The sequence below is a fragment of the Triticum dicoccoides genome, chromosome 3B (genome assembly GCF_002162155.2).
Source record: "Triticum dicoccoides isolate Atlit2015 ecotype Zavitan chromosome 3B, WEW_v2.0, whole genome shotgun sequence".
Taxonomy (NCBI): Eukaryota; Viridiplantae; Streptophyta; class Magnoliopsida; order Poales; family Poaceae; genus Triticum; species Triticum dicoccoides.
Window position 1 is genome coordinate 36,708,278 of NC_041385.1, and position 19,124 is coordinate 36,727,401.

Sequence of the window (19,124 nt, forward strand, 5' to 3'; positions counted from 1 at the left end):
CATTGTTTCGGTTGCTCGGTCGGCGAAGGCTGAGAGGAGAGGGAAAGGAGTAGGAACACCGGCGAAGAGGCTCAAAGATGGGGGAGCGTCGTCTGTCGTTGAGGAGGTTGCGGGCATGGAGGATGTGCAAATGAGTGAAGGTGATGGAGGAGGTTGCCAGTGATGAAGGCAGCTCTACTGCGGCCACCGACCTGCCATGATAAGGGCACTAGGAGGAGGAGCTGCACCTACGGCCCATCGTCATCGCGGCACCGGCTACGTTTTGGCCTCAGGCCAATGCTTTAGGGTCAGATCTCCCAAGGGAAGCGACGGGTGGTTCGCCGCAGCCATCCATGGTAGGGGTGGTCTCTAGCCTGCCATGGGTGATGCCCTCCTCTCATGGTGGTTGCAGTACAGTGCTAGCAAAGGTGCAACAGTGATGGTGTGGATCCGGCTCCAGTTCTCCCATGGTTCAATGCCTTCCTCTTCGTTGGTCTAAGTGCAGCGGCGGGGAGTTCTTCTTTCGGGAGGGTCTCAGATGATGGCACGTCTCAGGCTTTGAACCATGAGCGGTTTGATGCATCCCTCTCCTATAAGTGCAAATCCGACCTCTGTCCCTGCTTTTGAATACATGGTAAAAAAATATACAGTGATTTTTTTCTAATGGCAACAATATCTTTTCACACGGAATATATATTTTTCACATACGTTAGGAACATTTTATATACGTGTTTAACATTTTTTGAATACAGAATAAACTTATTTGAAATATATGTATTTTCTAGTCTAGTTTTATTTTAATGTACGTTGTACATTTTTCATATACACCAAGAACATTTAATATACACGTTTAACATTTTTTAAATACTTGATCAACCTTTTTTCACACACATTTGTTTTTTTATATATAACAAACATTTTTTCCTATACACATTTAACATTTTTCAAACTCTTTATCAACATTTTTCTATACCATTATATAGTGTGCCAATAGCTCCAAATATTAGCCGTTGGATATGCTCCATCCAATGGTCGCGAGATGGCAAATCCGAGAATTGTCGTCAGTTTGATAAAGTTTTCAACTCATAGGATGCTTCCACGTGGCCGACTCTACCATCTCACGTGTTCTAGAAATATATTTTCGTTTCACATGTTTATCTGATACTCTAATAATAAAAAGGCTAGAATAATCTGGAGGAAGAACTAAGTTGGATCTTGTCCAACGTGATTCTACGAAAGGAAATACATATTCAAATGTATTCCCCCATGCTTTTATATATTTAAATGACGTGCAAAGCACGTAAAATTTACTAGTATATAAATAAATGCTTTGCTTTTTTCATACACATGGTATACTTTTTGTACATACATGTGAAACATTTTTCCTATACACATTTAATAATTTTTAAATGCTTGATTAACATTTTTTAAATGTTGTATGTAACCCATATTGCAGATTTTAGCTTGGCAGCCATAATCATCTAGATGGGCTTAAATCCTTGCTCTCGAGTCATGATTGAAGTGAAGATGAATAGATTGAAAGTTTTATTTAAAAAAAAAGGCTTGCTCTCTAGCCTGTGGCGGAGAAAACCGCGATGCCGTTGCTGCGACGAAGATGCGATGGAGACTTGCGTAACGAAAACCGGAAGCAATACCAGTCAAAGACCAGCGTACCGACATCATCCACTTCATCCCTCACAACTAGTCAAGTAGTAGTACTATGTGACGAGCTCCACGGTCCAACTGCGCGCGTGTTCCCCTCTTCCTCGTTGCAAATCATGCCCATGATGCTGCCGCCGCTGCTGCTTCTCCAGCTCGCCTCCTTGCTCCGCTCAGCCACAGCCACCACCGGCACCGGCGGCAACGGGAGCTGCACGCCGGAGTCATGCGGGGACCTCACAATCAGGTACCCCTTCTCCCTTGCCGGCGTGCAGCCGCTCTACTGCGGCTACCCAGCCTTCGACCTCACCTGCGACAACGGCACCCGCGGCGCCTACCTGAGCAACACGTTCAGGGAGCGCCTCTTCGCGGTCAGCGACATATTCTACGCCAACAATTCCATGGTGGTCGCCGTGCAGACCGCCTTCGCCGGCGACACGGGCTGCCCCGTCCCCGACTTCAACGTGACGGCCAGCCTCGCCCTCTTCCCGTTCGACATCAGCGCAACCAACAAGCGCCTGGTGTTCTTCTACAACTGCGCCGTGCCCGCTGAGTTCTTGCTGCGGCGGAAGTGCGCCAACCACACGATGGGGGCGTACATCTCGAATCGCAGCTGGGACGCCGGCGAAGGCGGCACGCCACCGCAGGGGGTTTCCACCAACTGTAACTCGGTGAGCGTGCCGGTGCGCCGAGGAATGGAGCCAGCTCAGCTGCACTACGACTACGTGCGGCTGATCAGGGATGGATTCCTCCTGAAGCTGCCGCCGGTGCTGGGGGACTGCGACCGATGCAGACGGATGAACGGCGGGGAGTGCAGGTTCGATCAGTTCTCGTTCAAGTGCGTCTGCGGCCCCGACGGGAAGCTCTGCCCCAATTCCACCCAACCGAGCTCACCAACTCCTCCAGGTAACTCAAGATCGTTTTCTTTCTAAACTTGCACAGATTATTCTCAGAATCAGTAAGAGTAATATACATTACAGTACTGCGTTGAGATGTCTTATGCACCATGTCATCACTTAATTTAAGTTAGATACTGAAATGGTCAATTCGTGAACTTGGACTGCGTGCCTTTGAATAACTTCGGTCATGGCAAATTGGTTTATATATAATTCAGCCACACGTTCATAGGGCTAACCTCATTGTACAATACAAATCTATGGTCTGACCGTCTATGGGTAGCAGCCACTCATGCTATCACTGTCAAAGTTGTGTAGTCGATTGTGAATTTGTGATGCAAATGTCGTTTTCTTAAATGACCATTCAACCTGTCAATTTATTAGTCCAACCTTTGCGTTAGACTTGTGATTTGGTGTTCTTTGAAAATGAATAACAAAATCTTATCTAACTCCTATGCTATTTGATTTTACGTGAAGATTGGTGCGAACTTTTTTTAAAACTTTTGATTGCTTTACATTTTTTAATGTTTTTTTTTAAGTATGGGCAACGCCAAATGCTGGCATCAAACCAATTATCCTCTTATCCCCACCCCACCCAAATAACAATCAAGAAAAAAATAAGTGAAAAAACAAGAAAACAGCAAAAAAGAAAAAACAATGCTGACAGCTAGATGAGATTAGGTTAACTCTCGTCTAGATGAGAGAGAGCTAGATCACAGCCTTTCCTAAAGCCAACAATAAACTTTGTGGGCAGTTAAAAGATGAAAATGGACGATACTTATTCTTCAGAGTGGAAACTCAGAAAGCAACCGGGCTAAATTCACTAAAATTCAACTAAGATCCAGGGAGAAAGTGGATTGTGGGGTCAGCTGACTCAGCCGGTCTGCCCCTAGTATGAAGGGAACCTGATCTGCAAGTCTTCTCCCCAAGTCTTCCATGAAAGGATGCACATGACAGCTCATTCTGTTTGATATTTCCTACCAAAACCTTCGACGTGAGGAAAACGGCAGCCAACCTACCACACATGGCAGTTCAATTTGCCGTGTCCCTTGTGCACAGTGCAGCCTTCATCTTTTGGCTTTTGTAGCTTTTTTCTTCTTGCATGTCACATCAGTGAATACTGCCATTTCTTTATTGATGGTTCTCCGCCTTAATTTACTACTCAAAGCATTAAGGAGATTACTCGACATGACATGACAAGGGTTATCCAAAGAGTTTTGATAATGACAGCCAAACTTTTGGTCAGCAGGTAATAATATTTCACAGTTTGCTCTGACCGGTTAACTATCTATCACTGTCATGAGACGTACGGCCATCATCAACGTAGTTAATTTGACAAAATGTTTTTAATTTCATGGTGAAGAAATTTAGAGTCTAATATCCTAATCAGTCTTTCTAATCACTCCAAATTTAGGTGCCTAAATTTATTCATATTCGAGTGCGCTTCAACTGGAAATGGTACCCACACATTGTGAAGTTATGTACTCTTCCCGGTAACATAAGAAGTTATACAGTTTGCATTTGTCAAGCATGTTTAGATTTGATCATCATCGCTATAAAAAGCATCATTAATCCGGAAAAATTCATATTATTAGATTTGTCAGGAAATATGTATCCACAATCAATTTTTTCTAGAATTTAACTCATTCCATTTCAAAATAGTTTTCCTTTCTGACTTTGCATAGTCTCTAATATGCAACTTTGACTAATAAATTTTGTACAAATGTAGGCACGCATATGGGCAACCTAAAGGGTACCCTCTAATCGTAACTAGTAGATCAATCAAATGAACTAAAAATCCCCAAAGACGGTACCCTAACATCCATCAATTTGCATCCCAAGATCAATGCATGTAAACATTAATGATAAATATATTGTAAACAAGTTGGTGAAAAAATCCGATGCTATATGTGCCAGAACAGAGATTTGGAGCTCGGGTTCAATTGATCCAAGTGTTTCAAAAATAATTGAAAATTCATATACAAAATCCCGAACACGGCAAGGACGATAGCTCTTGGCACATCGTCCTTTCGCCATCGACCTGGGGATAGAATTAGCGTACCGGCTAACAACTTTTCTGATTTTTTTAGAAAAACACCACGCTTTATTTCATGTGTCAAAGTTTAAAGGGATACAAAGATGATCCGAAGGATCGATGAGCCACACATGACGACCACTATCAAGGGTAGTAGGCATTCTAACTTTTTAGACACGTCCTTGGCTCGTAAACTGCAGAGTGCTAATGGGTCACATATATGGCTCGTCAGTGGTATGTCGCAACCCATCAATGGTACACCATCACTACTCATGGATCATCATATCGTTAGCCTTTTCATCAAAAAACAATTGTTTGTTGTTGTCACTGCAGATGGGACATGACTTTTTAGCGAATTTTGAATACAAATATAATTATGTACTAATGAAGTAATTTTTGCTTCTTTTTTGTGAATCAAGTAATTGTTGCTCACAACCTTTATATATTTTGCGTATCCTCACAGCCTTAAAGGGATCCCTTTAACAAATCAAAATATGTCTCATAGAAACATATACCATGAATGAGATACGATATTTGTCACTAGCTAGTCTTTACAATTAAGGTTGTATTCCTTCTATGTTTCTTGATTTACATATTGCATTACTGCTATTCAAATGTCCTGATTCTTCTTCATTTGACCTTCCGCATACAGATACAGATACAAGTGCAAAGGATGTTGGAATAAAGTATGTCACAGGTATTGATAACTTTACAGAAATGATAAATTCAGAACGTTTGAATTTTGCACAAGGCAAATCAAACGTTTTTATGACAACTTTAGTTGACGCGAGGATGGCAAATTTAGTTTGTAAGCATGACATACTTTAAGGCTGCCCTGGCCTCGCAAAATTCTTTGTTTGTGTTTTGACAGAACAAAATTGGCATGCTTACCGACTAAACTTGTCATTCTAGCGTCAACTAAAGTTGTTATTGATTTTCCATGGAAAAAATCCAAATGTTCGGGACTTATTAGGGTTCCTAACTTTATAACCCCGCCAAAATGTTGATGACTTCATGTAGAAATCTTGGTTGCTCACTATGCCTTCAGGAATCACAAGTGCTGTTCTGTTTGTCATCGTACTGGGACTCGTGTGCCATCTCATACAACTCAACCGAGCCAAGAACAAGAAACGGTCTGCGTCAATGGACGGCCTCATCCGTGAAGGATCGCCGCTGGCATCGCTCCGGAAGGAGTTCAACCTCGCCGGCTCACCGTGCACCCACATCTTCACCTACGAGGAGCTCGACGCGGCCACCGACGGCTTCGGCAACGCCAACGAGCTCGGCGCCGGCGGCTTCGGCACAGTCTACAAAGGTATATAGTGTAGCCACACGCGAGCATAGCCACTGTTGGATTGTTCAGACTTCAAAGTTTGTGCAGGGGTTCTCCGGGACGGGAGCGTGGTGGCGGTGAAGCGGCTGTACAAGAACAGCTACAAGGGCGTGGAGCAGTTCGCCAACGAGGTGGACATCCTCTCGCGGCTGCGCCACCCCAACCTCGTCGCGCTCTACGGCTGCACCTCCTCCTCGCCGACCTGCCGCGACCTCCTTCTCGTCTACGAGTTCGTCCCCAATGGCACGCTCGCCGACCACCTCCACCACGGCAAGGAAGACCCCCTCCTCCTCCCGTGGCCGACCCGCCTTGGCATCGCCGTCGAGACGGCCGCCGCGCTGGTCTACCTCCACGCGCACCAGGTCCTGCACCGGGACGTGAAGACGACCAACATCCTGCTGGACGACGGGTTCCACGTCAAGGTGGCCGACTTCGGGCTGTCCCGGTTGTTCCCGGCCGACGGTGCCACGCAGCACGTGTCCACGGCGCCGCAGGGCACCCCCGGGTACGTCGACCCGGCGTACCAACGCCGGTACCAGCTCACGGACAAGAGCGACGTGTACAGCTTCGGCGTGGTCCTCGTCGAGCTGGTGTCCTCCAGGCCTGCGGTGGACATGGCCCAGGCCGGCACCGACGTGAACCTGGCATGCATGGCCGTGCGCATGATACAGTGCTGCGAGATCGAACGGCTGGTCGACCCGCGGCTCGGGTACGGGTCGTCAGCGAGCGAGACGAAGGGGACGATCGACATGGTCGCCGAGGTGGCGTTCCGGTGCCTGCAGCCGGAGCAGGACGTGCGGCCGTCCATCGGCGAGGTGCTGGACGTGCTCAGACAGGCGCACCAGAGGATTACGGATGGCGCGGTGTTGGTGAAGAAGAGCAGAGACGGGTCGCCTGACTCCGTGATGAACCAGTGGATCAGCCCATCAACCACCTCCAATTATAGCAGTTGACAGAGCGGAAAATACACTTTGGTTCCTGGTTGTATATACATCCTATATAGAGATTTTTTTAAATAATTAAATAAAAAGTCAAAATAGTTCAAATTTTTTTAGATTAAACTTGATTTTGTTTGCACTAGTATATAAATTTTTCAGAAAAAAAACCAACATTGACTTCATGGCAAAAAGATAAAATTTATTTGCTATTATAGGTCACTATTCACACTATTTTGACCGAAAATTTATCTTTTTTCGAATTTTTCCTTTTTCAAACGAAGTCAAAGAGTGATTTTATTTTATGAAATTTTTCTCACAAGTATTATAGAAGGTCAAGTTTATTTAAAAATATTTTCAGATTTTTTAACTTTTTACTGAACTGCAAATTTATTTTTTCATATAGGTGTATATACACCCATGAACCAAATGTTCCCGTCCGAGCCTGAGACTAACAGTTCTGTACGCCGTGAAAGAAATGAAATTTTTGACCCAAACTATGCGCCGGGCATCGCATTATTCTATGGAAGCACAATGATAATGAGAATGGTTTATCTCCCGTGCATGCATGTCATTCACTTTATTCTTTAATATAGTGTCTAGTCAATGCACCAACTCCAACCTATGACCCTACCTGATTTTTTTTCTCCTCATATTAACCCATGCATTTTATGTTGGGTCTGAAATTTTAAAACCACATATCTTTCGGAAGAAAATTTTGATTTCTGATATGTTTAAATATTTGCGGGTCTAGTAAGGAGATCTTTTAAACAAGACCAAACATGAACATATTTTCATAAATTTTTAAATACAAATTTTGAAACCTAATGAAACTTGATGAAACTATAAAGGCTAAACCCATGAAACTGCAAAGTTGTATAGGATGTTTCATGGTGTATCATAAATTCGTAATGTGCCATAGGGTGTTAATCGTTAGTTTTATTGTAATTCATTGTGTACCATTGTCAAACTTTAAAACTTATCAAAATATATTCAAGAGTGATCTTGTTTAAAGGTCCTCATCATCGGGAATGTATATACGTAAACGAAAATTAAATCGAGTTTTTGGTTCATGAGATAAAATGATTTCAAACTTTCAAATCACATGAAAAAGCATTTTGTAGGTCTATGTTATTTGCCTCTAGACCTCTGTCAAAAGCTGCCAGCACCAAAAGTGATCAGCATGCATGGAAAAAAAAGGGGATTTGCATGCACTCGGATCTCCAATAAGACCAACGGCGGATGGAGGCACGTAACCTCCCGGTGCACGTATGCATCTCTTTTCTCCAATGACACTGGTCTCTATTCTGCGGAGCTTGCCTACAAGGCGCAATTTCTTGACTTGATCCACTCTCCGATGAAAGTATGGAGCATGAGTTGGAAAGCTTGGTCCTGATCAAAAGTGAAATTCTTTGGGGAAATGAACTGTAGATAGGTTGGCCAAGAGATGATGGCCAAACTATGGCCTTTGCCCTCTACGCAAGCGCTAGACTCTGGGACATGCTCAAAACTTGGCTTCAGCTGACTGCATCGTCATGTCTTCCTGGCGATGTTCCGCTCCACCAAGGACTGGTGGATTTGTCTTACAGATTGCAATATCCCCAACAGAAGAATTTTAGAGGGAAAGGGCTCACGCCCGGCTCCATTGCATTAACAATGGAGCCACGTGTCCATCAAAGGCACCATCCCAAACAGAAGTGTCAAGACATTGCTTCCAATGTTAACCTCTTGGGTCGTTTGGGGGGAGGGTGGGGGTGTGAAAGAAACGCTCGTGTCTTTCACCACAAAAGTGCACCGCTCTTAGCTCTCCTCGGCATCATCAAAGGGGAGGTGACTCATTGGATATCCGCGGGAGCAAAAAGTTGAAATCCATCTTACCAGGGGAGTAATATGTTTTGTATTTTTGGAGTGTATTGTAACTCAAATAAACTCTATTATTCTTCTTATTGAATGGATGAGGCAAATCTTTTGTCTCCGTTTTTTAAAAAATCAATAAAAGAGGACAGATGTCCAAAAGATCCACCAAGTACTCTATATCGGGCGCATTGGGCACTCTAGGCCGAGGAGCACGACCAAGACCTTGTTTGTTTGAGTTGCGACTGAATGAGAAACAACTGGAACTGGTAGAAGATGAGAAGCGGCTTGGGCTAGTAAAAGCTAAGAAAGCCAAAAATTCTATTTGAGAATTAATTTTAGGATGGATGGTGTGTCTATAGCTAGTGCTGAAAGTCTGAAATACCCCGATAAATTGAACATGTTGTGTAAACACTAATTTGATATTATTTATGTAATTACAATGTATATTAGCTGAAATAATATGTTGAGTGTATAATTTAGCCCCAATAATAGTTTTTTTATTGCTAAGTACTCCCTCCGTTCCACAATGTAGTGCATATAGATTTTTTAGAAAGTCAAATTTTACAAACTTTGACCAAGTTTGTAGAAGAAAACATATACATCTGGAATACCAAATACATGTCCTTAGATACATCACAACACATACTTTCATATTGTATATATTTGGTCTTGTATATATAAATATTTTTTCTATAAACTTGGTCAAAGTTTGTAAGTTTGACTTTTCAAAAAAATCTATATGCACTATATTATGGTAGGGAGTAGTTTCAAAATATAGAATTATACTAACATATGCATACACACATTTACTTTATTTATTGTTAAGCAAACACAACATTTTGAGATTGACGAAGTCACCACAGATGCCTTGTAGTCGAGGGAACGTCTCCTCTTATTGAATGAACTTCGCTGAAAAGTATGAAATAAATTCAGGGAAATGCAAGCACCAATATGCCAATTATAGAACTTGAACCCTAATGGGTTGGGGATACCACTGTCCTCCTAACTATCCAACCACAGGTTGGTTCATCACATCCACTTTAATTATATTGTATATGCCCTGCCCTCCCGATGGATGGCAAACCGCGAATGTTGGCTGAACCTATGTAGTGCAAATGTTCCAAATAAGGTTAATGTTTACATGTGGAGACTGGTATGCAATGGGCTGGCAGTGGGGGTCATGACTCATGAGCTAAACCCTAGACAGACTAAGCCATGAGGAAAAAGGCGATATTCCTTTCTACTCCTTTATCGGATCACTAAAGGGGTAATCAGAATCACGATTCTGTTATACGATTCTACGACTTTACGATCCAAACTAGCCCCTATGATTCTACGATTTTAGTTCATAGAATCTACGTTTCTACGATCCTGATATAGTGAAGATTATACGATTTGCGATCCTACCATCGGAGCTCCGATCCGATTCAAAATCACGATTCTGACAACCTTGAAAGGGACTAATCAACGCTAAATATATAGACTGATTGTTATCAATCAATGCTTCGAGAGGCTTTTCGGGGATGTTTAGAAGCATAGATTGTTTGCACCGGGGCGCGGAAGAACTGTCCTTGGCAGGGGCAATATAAGGGACATGTTGGAGAGTGCACGATCATACTTAAAGTTGTGGCAGTACAAGATCTTTTGATTTGGCACTCTTTTTTCGGCATGGCAAAAATGACATCAACGTGCTTCAGCGCTCTCCGATGTTCTTGAAATTTCCGGAAGGCAATTTCCCAAAGGTCAGCTATGAGATCAGTTGTCATCCATACAACAAGGGATACTAGCTAGCTGATAGTATCTATCCTCTGTGGTCTACATCTGTGAAGACAATTTCCAATCCCCGAGGTGAGAAGAGAGCTAGGGAAGCCAAAGAACAAGAGAGAGTGCTAGGAAGAATGTAAAGTGTTCTTAGTGTGCTCCAATATCGCTGGGCTATTTTTCGACACCCTGCTAGAACATGGAGCATTGACATTGTGTTACAAGTGATGACCGCTTGTGTGATCATGCACAACATAATTGTGGAGGATAACCGTGATGATAGAATTTATGAACAAGGGTAGGAGTATCAGGGTTATTTGGTTGAGCCCGAGGGTCCACTTGGCAATGTTTGAATAGTTCCTACAAGTTCATCATGAAATCTGTGATCGAGCAACTCACGTTCAACTTTAAAATGGTTTGGTTGAACATATGTCAACTCACATATAGAAAACCAATAGTTCTATCTTCTCATTTTCTTCCAATTTAATTGCTACAATTTTAAATTTATTTGGTTGTAAATTATGTGATTTTTATTTATTTGATTGTAAACTATGTGACGTATTTTTGTAACTCCATGCAATATTTTATTTATTCAAATAAAAAATGTATAGAATGGACAAAATAATTTGAATTAATAAAAGAACGAACAGGGAAGGCCAAATGGACCGCCCGTTGCGTGCGATAGCCAGAGAATGACGGCCAAGGGAAAATCCTATTTGACGCTCTCTGCGTCAAGCAGTCGCCCAATCGCATAGGGGAGCGATCAGCTGGGCCGGCCCATCTCCCACTGTAGGCAGTTCCGGTTTTGGGAACTTTCTAGAAGTTTCCCTGCCGGTTTTTATCGGTTTTCAGAACCTTCTAGAAGGTCCCTTATGTGGTTTTCTATTTTCATTTTTCTTTCTTCTTTTTCTGTTTTCTTTTCTTTTTCATTTTTCTGTTTTGGGAACTTTCTAGAAGTTTTTTTTTCTTTTTCTTTTTTCCTGTTTCTTTTTTCTCCTTTTTTCTTCTTCCTTTTTTCCTTTTTTTCCCTTTTTTGTTTTATTTTTTTTAAGTTTACCTTTTTAAAATGTTTGTGTTTTTGAAAAAATGTTCGTAAATGTCAAAAAATGTTTGCATTTATCATAAATTGTTTATAAATTAACAAAATGTTTCCGCTTTCGAATTTTGTTCAGCAATTCAAAAATTGTTCGCTTTTCAAAAAATGTTTGTGGTTTTTCAAAAATTGTGCAGAAGTTTGAAAAATGTTACTGTTTTCAATTTTGGTAGAAATTTAAAAAATGTTTGCGCTTTTACGAAAAATGTTCCCGTTTTCAATTTTTTTTTCATAAATTCAAAAATTGTTCGGGAATTTAAAAAAAGTTCCTGCTATTCAAAAATTGTGTAGAAGTTCGAAAATTGTTCCTGTTTTCAATTTTAGTTCACAATTTTTAAAAATGTTCGTGCTTTTACGAAAAATGTTCCCTTTTTCAAATTTTGTTCAGAAATTTTAAAAAATCTTGCTATTCAAAATTTGTTCAGAAGTTCAAAAAATGTTCCTGTTTCAATTTTTGTTCAAAATTCAGAATTTTTTTGCAAAATTGGAAAATTGTTCGGAGTTAGAAAAAGGCAGCTATAGTTCCGGGCGCTACTGTACAAAAATGTTCGTATTTTGAATTTTCAAAAAATGTTTCAGAATCTGGCCCAAACGTCATTTCTTGAATATTTCGGGTTGTGAACGAGACAACAACTGACGTTATGTCTTGTGGCTAGCTACGTGCGGTTATGAGCCGGAGGGCTCGAGTTCGGTCCCTAGCTAGCGCTTACCTTTTTGCGGGATTTTCTGTTTGCGCCGTTTGCTACCTCACCCGCAAATGGGCCAGCCCAGCATAGCGCCGTCTGTGCGTTTGCTCGGCTGTTGGACGCAAAACGCGTCGAATAGGAGCTCCCACGGACAAGGGCCGGATGCTTGACCGTCTAATCATCCAAACGGGCTAAAAAGGGACATATTTTTGTATCCATTTGGGCCTTACCATAGCCCGGAGGCCCTTTAACTAATATATCGGCCCATCGTTAGTAGTAGTACTCTTCTTCTTCTTTAGCAAGAAGAAAGGAAACAGTGCCCGCCGCACCTTCAGACCCTCACTCATAAAGGTTCGTCGAAAATAATTGGCGAAAAGACTGGATCTTTATCTGCAGCGAGGTGCTTTTGGAGGAGGATAGGCAGGATTCAGACATCCAGCAGGAGATGGGGCTCAAGAAGCCGCAGCCGGCGCCGGAGCCGGAGCCGGAGCCGCAGGTGCTAGTGCCGCCCGTCTTCGACTTCCCTCCCTTGGCCGCCCGCACCAGGTCGCCGTCGACTCCTCTCTTTCTTGCAAATTCTTTTTTGATTATCAATTACTTCCCCCTCTTAATTCCAATCTCTTGCGACTCCGAGAGGAGGAACACCACCTCACCGACTGATGATGTGCATTGTCTCCCTTCCCCCAAAAATATGCATCTGGTGTATATGTCGATTTCGTAGCGCAAACGCCGGGAAATTGGGGATTGCGTGAACTGGGATTTGGTGGGGTCTGCTAGAGATGCTCTAAGCTATACAAACAGTGGGCTAGAGAGAAACTAGATAGAAGCTAAGTTTTGGCATCATCATTGGGGGTTGAGTTTAACCGGCGATTTACAGTTTAACACCCGTTTAGCTGAGAATTGAAATTCCGAAGACAGCAAATTAACAGCCAAACCGCAGCTTCCTTCTCGCGCTTGGCCCATCTGAGCCATTCACATCTCCTGCTTCGCTGTGGACCGTCTGAATTCTGATCGCACTTAACACTTGGCTTCGTTTTAACTGAAGAAAACAAACAAGAGCTGCTGACTGACGAACTGAAAGAATTGACATCCTGACGAACTGAAAACAAGAGCTATGTAGTCTCTGGGCTGTACTGATCATTCGCTCTCGTGCCCAATTTCGATCCAGCTAGTTCAGAACTTCAGATGTAGATATATGCATATGTGATAGGTGTCACGATGCTCCTTGGGTAACCGTGTGCCAAAAGTGATCCTTCTGCAGTTAAGATGCGATCTGTTGCTCTTGATTCGTGTATGCGCGCTCAAGTACCTAATCAATCATGCAGGATGTTGGTCCCGGCATATGAGCTCATGTTCGGGAAGCTCGCGCGACGCAGCCTCTTTGATGACTATTTCCATTCTGGGGGAGTGGACGCGCATATTGTGTTGAAGCAGTTGGGAGATTCTCATGCTCATCTGAATGCCACTGTATCCATCAAGCAAATATATACGACTGCCGCTTTTTTTTGTATTTGGCTCTGTCCGGTTCATGACCATCTGGTTGTGTTTCAGTAGTATATATGGTTGCTGTTGAAGCTTGGTGTAAAACGAGTTTCTATATATATGTAACTGCTCCTTTTGTTTTTTCTATATATATGTAACTGCTCTGTTTCAGGACTCGCCTCTTTTCCTGCAAGAGAAGTTGTTTTTCCTGACTTAATTCATTAGATGTCGACAAATGGGGGGGAAGCTCACTTTCGATGGCAGAGGTGCTTATTGCATAGTTTACCATTGCTATATTCCCTAATTCTTTAGTGCATACCTGTTATGACATATTTTTTTTTGTAGGGATTTGAACGACCCCCATACATTTGTGGACTTACTTGTGTCAACTTTGAAACCGTAAGTGATCTCTTGTTAGTCATGAACCGTTGATCTAATTTTGTTATGCAAGGTGCAGAAATTGTACTGATTCGGCCTATAACTTGTATTTTCCAGTACAATGCGGCTGTCTTCAAGCGTTTACTATCCCAAGTATGGTATTGGCGCCTTTGGGACGTTCCCTTTGAATATGGCAAACAGGTCGGTTGTATATCTTGACTGTGGCTGTCAATCATCCATTTAGATTAGTTGTACACATAGCTTCCCACTAACATCTTGATGAGACATTTCCATGACCAAGTACAAGAGATGTTCTCTTTCTTGATTTGGAAATATGATTAGTAACATGGCGAATTATATTCTTCTGTTTTGCAGAGCATGCTCAGCAGATTATGGCGTCATGGGTTTAAGATATGGTTCAGAGAATCTATCAATTGGGGCCTCCTTCGTCCCATTTCCTTGTATGTTATTACTTATAGTTCCAGTTGGAGTGTTGAATTATAATTACAGAGTCAAAATATTGTGTTCCACGTATTAGTATCAATTTTGAATCTATTTCTTATGTTATTCTCTAATAAAGTAATACTTGCATTCAGTTATGTCATGGTATGCTGATATTACTTTTGTTTGTAGCGCCTGGTGAGGTACCCTACGATGCATGGTTGGCTGGGAGAAAAGGGAATTTAAGTGCAGGCGTACAATACAAACCACTAGGTTTGTGTTACTAAACTTTCACTGATTTGTCAGAGCAATATATTCTAGGCCAAAGATTTTGAGGCTCTTGCATATCCTTTTTTATTTGAATATTTGAGACTCTTCTGTGTGTCCACATGGAAGATGCTCCTTTACATTTTTGAGGCTTTATGTGTACAATGTTTTACTCGACTTAGAAAGGACCATAAATAAGGTGCATACCATACAAGAGTGATTTTGACAAAAAAATTAATTATGTTATAAGGGTTTATAAGCTGCAAATTCATTTTTGCTGTAAAAAAAAACAATAGTGTATTGTTCATAATTTATTGGGAAGCTAAGTGCAAACAATAAACAGCATGATGTCATATCACTTGATTTTTATCTACAGTAGATTTTTAACTAGGATATTAGTAGAACCTACTGTGTATTTTATACTCAAGGAATTTAAAGAAATAAATGGCCAACTAGTCAAGTACATGTATCCACAAGTTTGTGCACTTGGAGACCTTTTCTTTTTATAAATTCCATGCTATGTACTCCCTCCATCCCATAATGTAAGACCATTTGCAAGCTATGGTCTTACATTATGGGACGGAGGGAGTATTAACTAGTTGCAATTATAGGTTATTGTAATTTGCACTGCATCAAATTTAATGTTCTGCTGACATGGCATATATTTATTATTACAAGCATTTTCCTCTTAGGAGTCATGTGATTTTTCTTACATAAAGATGATCAGGATATAGATGTTCACTGTATTTACACTTTGCAGCATTTTATTGTGTGTCACTGGCGAAAGCATTTTTGATTTTCTCTTGTGTCTAAAAATATATAATCCCAACAGGTGGAAGCAAGCATCCTATGCCTTTTACAGACTTGAAGAACTGGAATTTTGCAATCGGTTATGGTCTGGGCTCAACTAGCCCACTCAGCCCTTCATTTACTTTTGCACTAGAGCTCATTAGAAGTTCACAGGTTTGTTATATTTATTCCTTATTATATACAAGAAAGATTCCTATTGTTTGTTAGCTTGCAACGGCTTAGGTATTTTCACAAGATTATAAACAGAGTGCTGGTCATGATGTGTATTCGTTTGTTAGCTTGCAATGGCTTACATAGTTTGACAGGATTATAAACAGACTGCCAGCCATGATGTGTATCTGATGCAGTGATGCATATAATTAAGATGCTCCAATTTTTAAATAATTAATACTGCTGAATTGTGAACATGATTATTCTCTGAAAAATTATCGAACTATACCATTCTCTGTTTATAAATTTCATAAGTTATTTACTTCTATAGTATGCACTTCTTTGTAACCAATGATCAATCACAGCAAAACAGAGTTCTTATGCTAAAGGGGAACCTTGATATCTTACATGTAGTTTTCCCTTCATCAAATTTCATATGCAATAAAATTTACAAGTAATTATTCTCACACAATGGCATTTCCGTGTCCTTTGGTGTGCAGCTGGTTGCATCATTCTATCAGCACCATATTTCTGGAAAGGTAAGTGCAATTGCATTTCATTTCTTGATACCTAGAGTTCCCTCCTGCAACTAGAATCGAGATTTAAAAGATATCTCCTATATCCTAGTTAGTAATTTACTCAAGCAGTTCATACTGCTAGCCCTTGGTGACTGGTTTATTTGTCCTCTATTTGATCTTTTAGGAAAACATTTTTCTTGACAGGTTTTAGCAAAACATTTTGATAGGCTATAATATTTAATTTGGGGGTATATTATATTTCATTTCTTCGAATATAATAATGTTTAATGCATGCATTAAAATTTTATTATGAGCAATTAAAAGAAATATCACATCGTTTGGAATTCTAGCAGAATAAAATCCAATTTGGGATTACTTTCTAAAATTACGAAATTAGGAGAAATCATAACCACCCGGTGAATTACAGGAGCGACACTTAGCGGAAAGAATTTTGTCCTTCATGAGTTCAAAGACGAAATTGCATTATTTAGATATTTCATTCTAACGAACAGTCTGCATATGACATCAGGAACTAAAGTATCGGGGTGAACCTGATATTTTTGGAACTTTAAACTACATTGATCTTGGACTTGAGCTGGCCACAAGGTAAAAGAAGACACATTTGTCAGTGTTGCGACTGATTCAGTTTACTACAACTCTATCTTGTGTGAACTTTAGGGTGGATAAAGACAAACCAACAGACGATGTTGGCAATTCCTCGTTTCAGGTAGCTGCAAGTTGGCAGCTCAATACTGATTTACTTGTAAAGGTCAGCTGCACCTCAGTTATTTTCTTTTATGACACTGTATCCTGGCAACCAATGCTTCATAAGCATTTCCTGTCTTGATGGTTTGTTTTGGAGTACTACATATTTCTTACTGAATCCTGCAGGAACTGAACTATTTCACTTGAAGTTATTTTGAAATTCCTGTAAAATTAAGAATTCATTGAAAAATATTTTTGTCGAGTAGTCAACGTGGTGGCAATATTTAGGAGAACTCAACCTGTGGGAGATTTATAACTTACATGTTTTCCCTTCCTTCAAACGTTTTCCTCCAGTTATATAATCTGTACTAAATTTGGAGTTGTCTATTCATGTCTTGTTTTATTTAAGAATCGTCATTGTTATTTTCTTACCAGGGGAAGTTAGGCCCCTCCAAGTCTTCTGCAGCATTGGCATATAAGTTTCCACCCTTCTTTACATGTAGTGTCACAGGTTTGCAACTCTTCAATTCCTTGAAATAATTTTATTTGCAGGCACAACCTTGTTATAGCCTACTCCCTCTGTATCAAAATGTAAGACATTTTTTGATAGAAAGGGAGTATCAATAAACATCTTATATTTTGATACAAAGGGGTATTTATTTAAAGGCTGCTACATAAAAAATTGTTCCCGAGCTTCTCTATGTTCATGTGGCCATAATATATTATCTAATTCAGCTCTATCATTTATTCAACAAAATTCCAATGTTTCCCATATTCATAGCAGAATTTTCGAAATACATTCAGCCCTAAATATCTTGCTTATACTAAGTACCTTAGTGTTCCTATATATTGTGAACTGAGTGCTCGAGAATTGATGCAAGATGTTTGATGCTGGCCTTTAACTCATTTTATAGTTTTTGTTCAACAAGTAGAATTGTAAATTAATGATTTCTAAGTAGACCATGAAGACACAATACATTAACAATGTTTTGAAATGCGGTCCCTTAGGCCCGATTCATTAGATAGAGTTGTCCTGTTAATTTATGGAAACCCGAGCGAAAACCGTTACAACACGACCTCAAGAAAGGGCACCCGGCCGACCTGGCAACAACAAGACCACACACACCGCCGAGAAGAGGACACCATGGAGACAGCATGTATTGTCATCGTCATCACCTTTCCCCGAGCAGGCAACTCCGAGTTCGCCGCAGACGACCCGTCAAGACCCCTTCGAAACAAACAACACATGACGGCCTCACCAGCCAAAGCCAAATAATTGACCGAAGAGTCGAGGATCAGCAACTCCGATTTCGTTGATGTGCTTCACAGGAGAAAGTTGCATGCCTCACACCGACCTAACCCAGCGCAACCTCCGGAGAGCACCATCCGCTCAAACCACCCTCAAGGAGTCATCGATGCCGCATGGCCCCGCCACACGCAGCTCCGACTTCTCTGTCGCTATGAGAAACAAGCGTAGGCACACTCATTGGCGAACAGGACCGTTGACATTAGAAGGACAAACCGCGACCCAGCTCTGCACGCCATCATCGTTGTCGCCACACAAGTCGCAACACCAACCACTCACATCATCAGTTGGGCACTTGCCAACCGTGATGCCATGCATGTCCAACCCAAGGGAAGCGCGGGGTAGGATCACTGGTCTTCAAAGCAACGCCCCAAAGGGGGAAACGGCGCTGGCACGACATCGTTGCCTGACCTAGATGGGTCTAGGCTTTCGCCCGAAGAACGAGATCCGAGGATGAAGTGGGTCGAAGAACACCACGTCAGTGCCTTCAAGAAGGGGAACGACACCCGTAGGCGTCATCACCGCCGAACGGGCAAAGCTTGCACTCGCAGCAGACATGACGAACACCCTCACGCAGCCGACCAAAGCCAGCCTGCACACCCCTGCACAATAACCGCGCTGTCACCACATAGGGACCACCACACAGCCCATCCGCCTCGCTGCCGCCCACCATGGTCAGCATCGCCACAAAGCACACCACAGGTAGCAGACGTGCACAGAGGCGAAACTCCAAGAAGCGCGCCCAGATCCACCAGATGACAGAGGAAACGCTCCGCCGCCACCTTCCCCGTGGAAGGCGCGGGCTTAGCTGGCGGGCCCTCCAGCGGCGGCAA

General features: G+C 41.8%; 2 protein-coding genes across 2 annotated transcripts in view; both read left to right on the plus strand.

The window, feature by feature from the left end:
- The first annotated feature begins 1,723 nt into the window (after window positions 1–1,723).
- Window positions 1,724–6,933, plus strand: LOC119274564 (LEAF RUST 10 DISEASE-RESISTANCE LOCUS RECEPTOR-LIKE PROTEIN KINASE-like 1.2). The gene is made up of 4 exons (XM_037555279.1): window positions 1,724–2,544; window positions 5,222–5,266; window positions 5,618–5,884; window positions 5,951–6,933. The coding sequence occupies exons 1-4, from the start codon at window positions 1,758–1,760 to the stop codon at window positions 6,853–6,855; spliced, it is 2,004 nt and encodes a 667-aa protein (XP_037411176.1). The 5' UTR covers window positions 1,724–1,757; the 3' UTR covers window positions 6,856–6,933.
- A 5,617-nt stretch (window positions 6,934–12,550) lies between these two features.
- The window catches only part of LOC119274565, a 7,522-nt gene continuing 948 nt past the window's right edge, over window positions 12,551–19,124 (plus strand). The window contains exons 1-12 of the mRNA XM_037555280.1: window positions 12,551–12,780; window positions 13,560–13,701; window positions 13,942–13,982; window positions 14,062–14,115; window positions 14,212–14,295; window positions 14,470–14,555; window positions 14,728–14,808; window positions 15,635–15,765; window positions 16,263–16,301; window positions 16,810–16,886; window positions 16,959–17,049; window positions 17,421–17,496. Coding sequence (XP_037411177.1) covers window positions 12,680–12,780; window positions 13,560–13,701; window positions 13,942–13,982; window positions 14,062–14,115; window positions 14,212–14,295; window positions 14,470–14,555; window positions 14,728–14,808; window positions 15,635–15,765; window positions 16,263–16,301; window positions 16,810–16,886; window positions 16,959–17,049; window positions 17,421–17,496 — 1,003 coding nt within the window. The 5' untranslated portion in view covers window positions 12,551–12,679. The remainder of the gene's footprint in view (window positions 12,781–13,559; window positions 13,702–13,941; window positions 13,983–14,061; window positions 14,116–14,211; window positions 14,296–14,469; window positions 14,556–14,727; window positions 14,809–15,634; window positions 15,766–16,262; window positions 16,302–16,809; window positions 16,887–16,958; window positions 17,050–17,420; window positions 17,497–19,124) is intronic.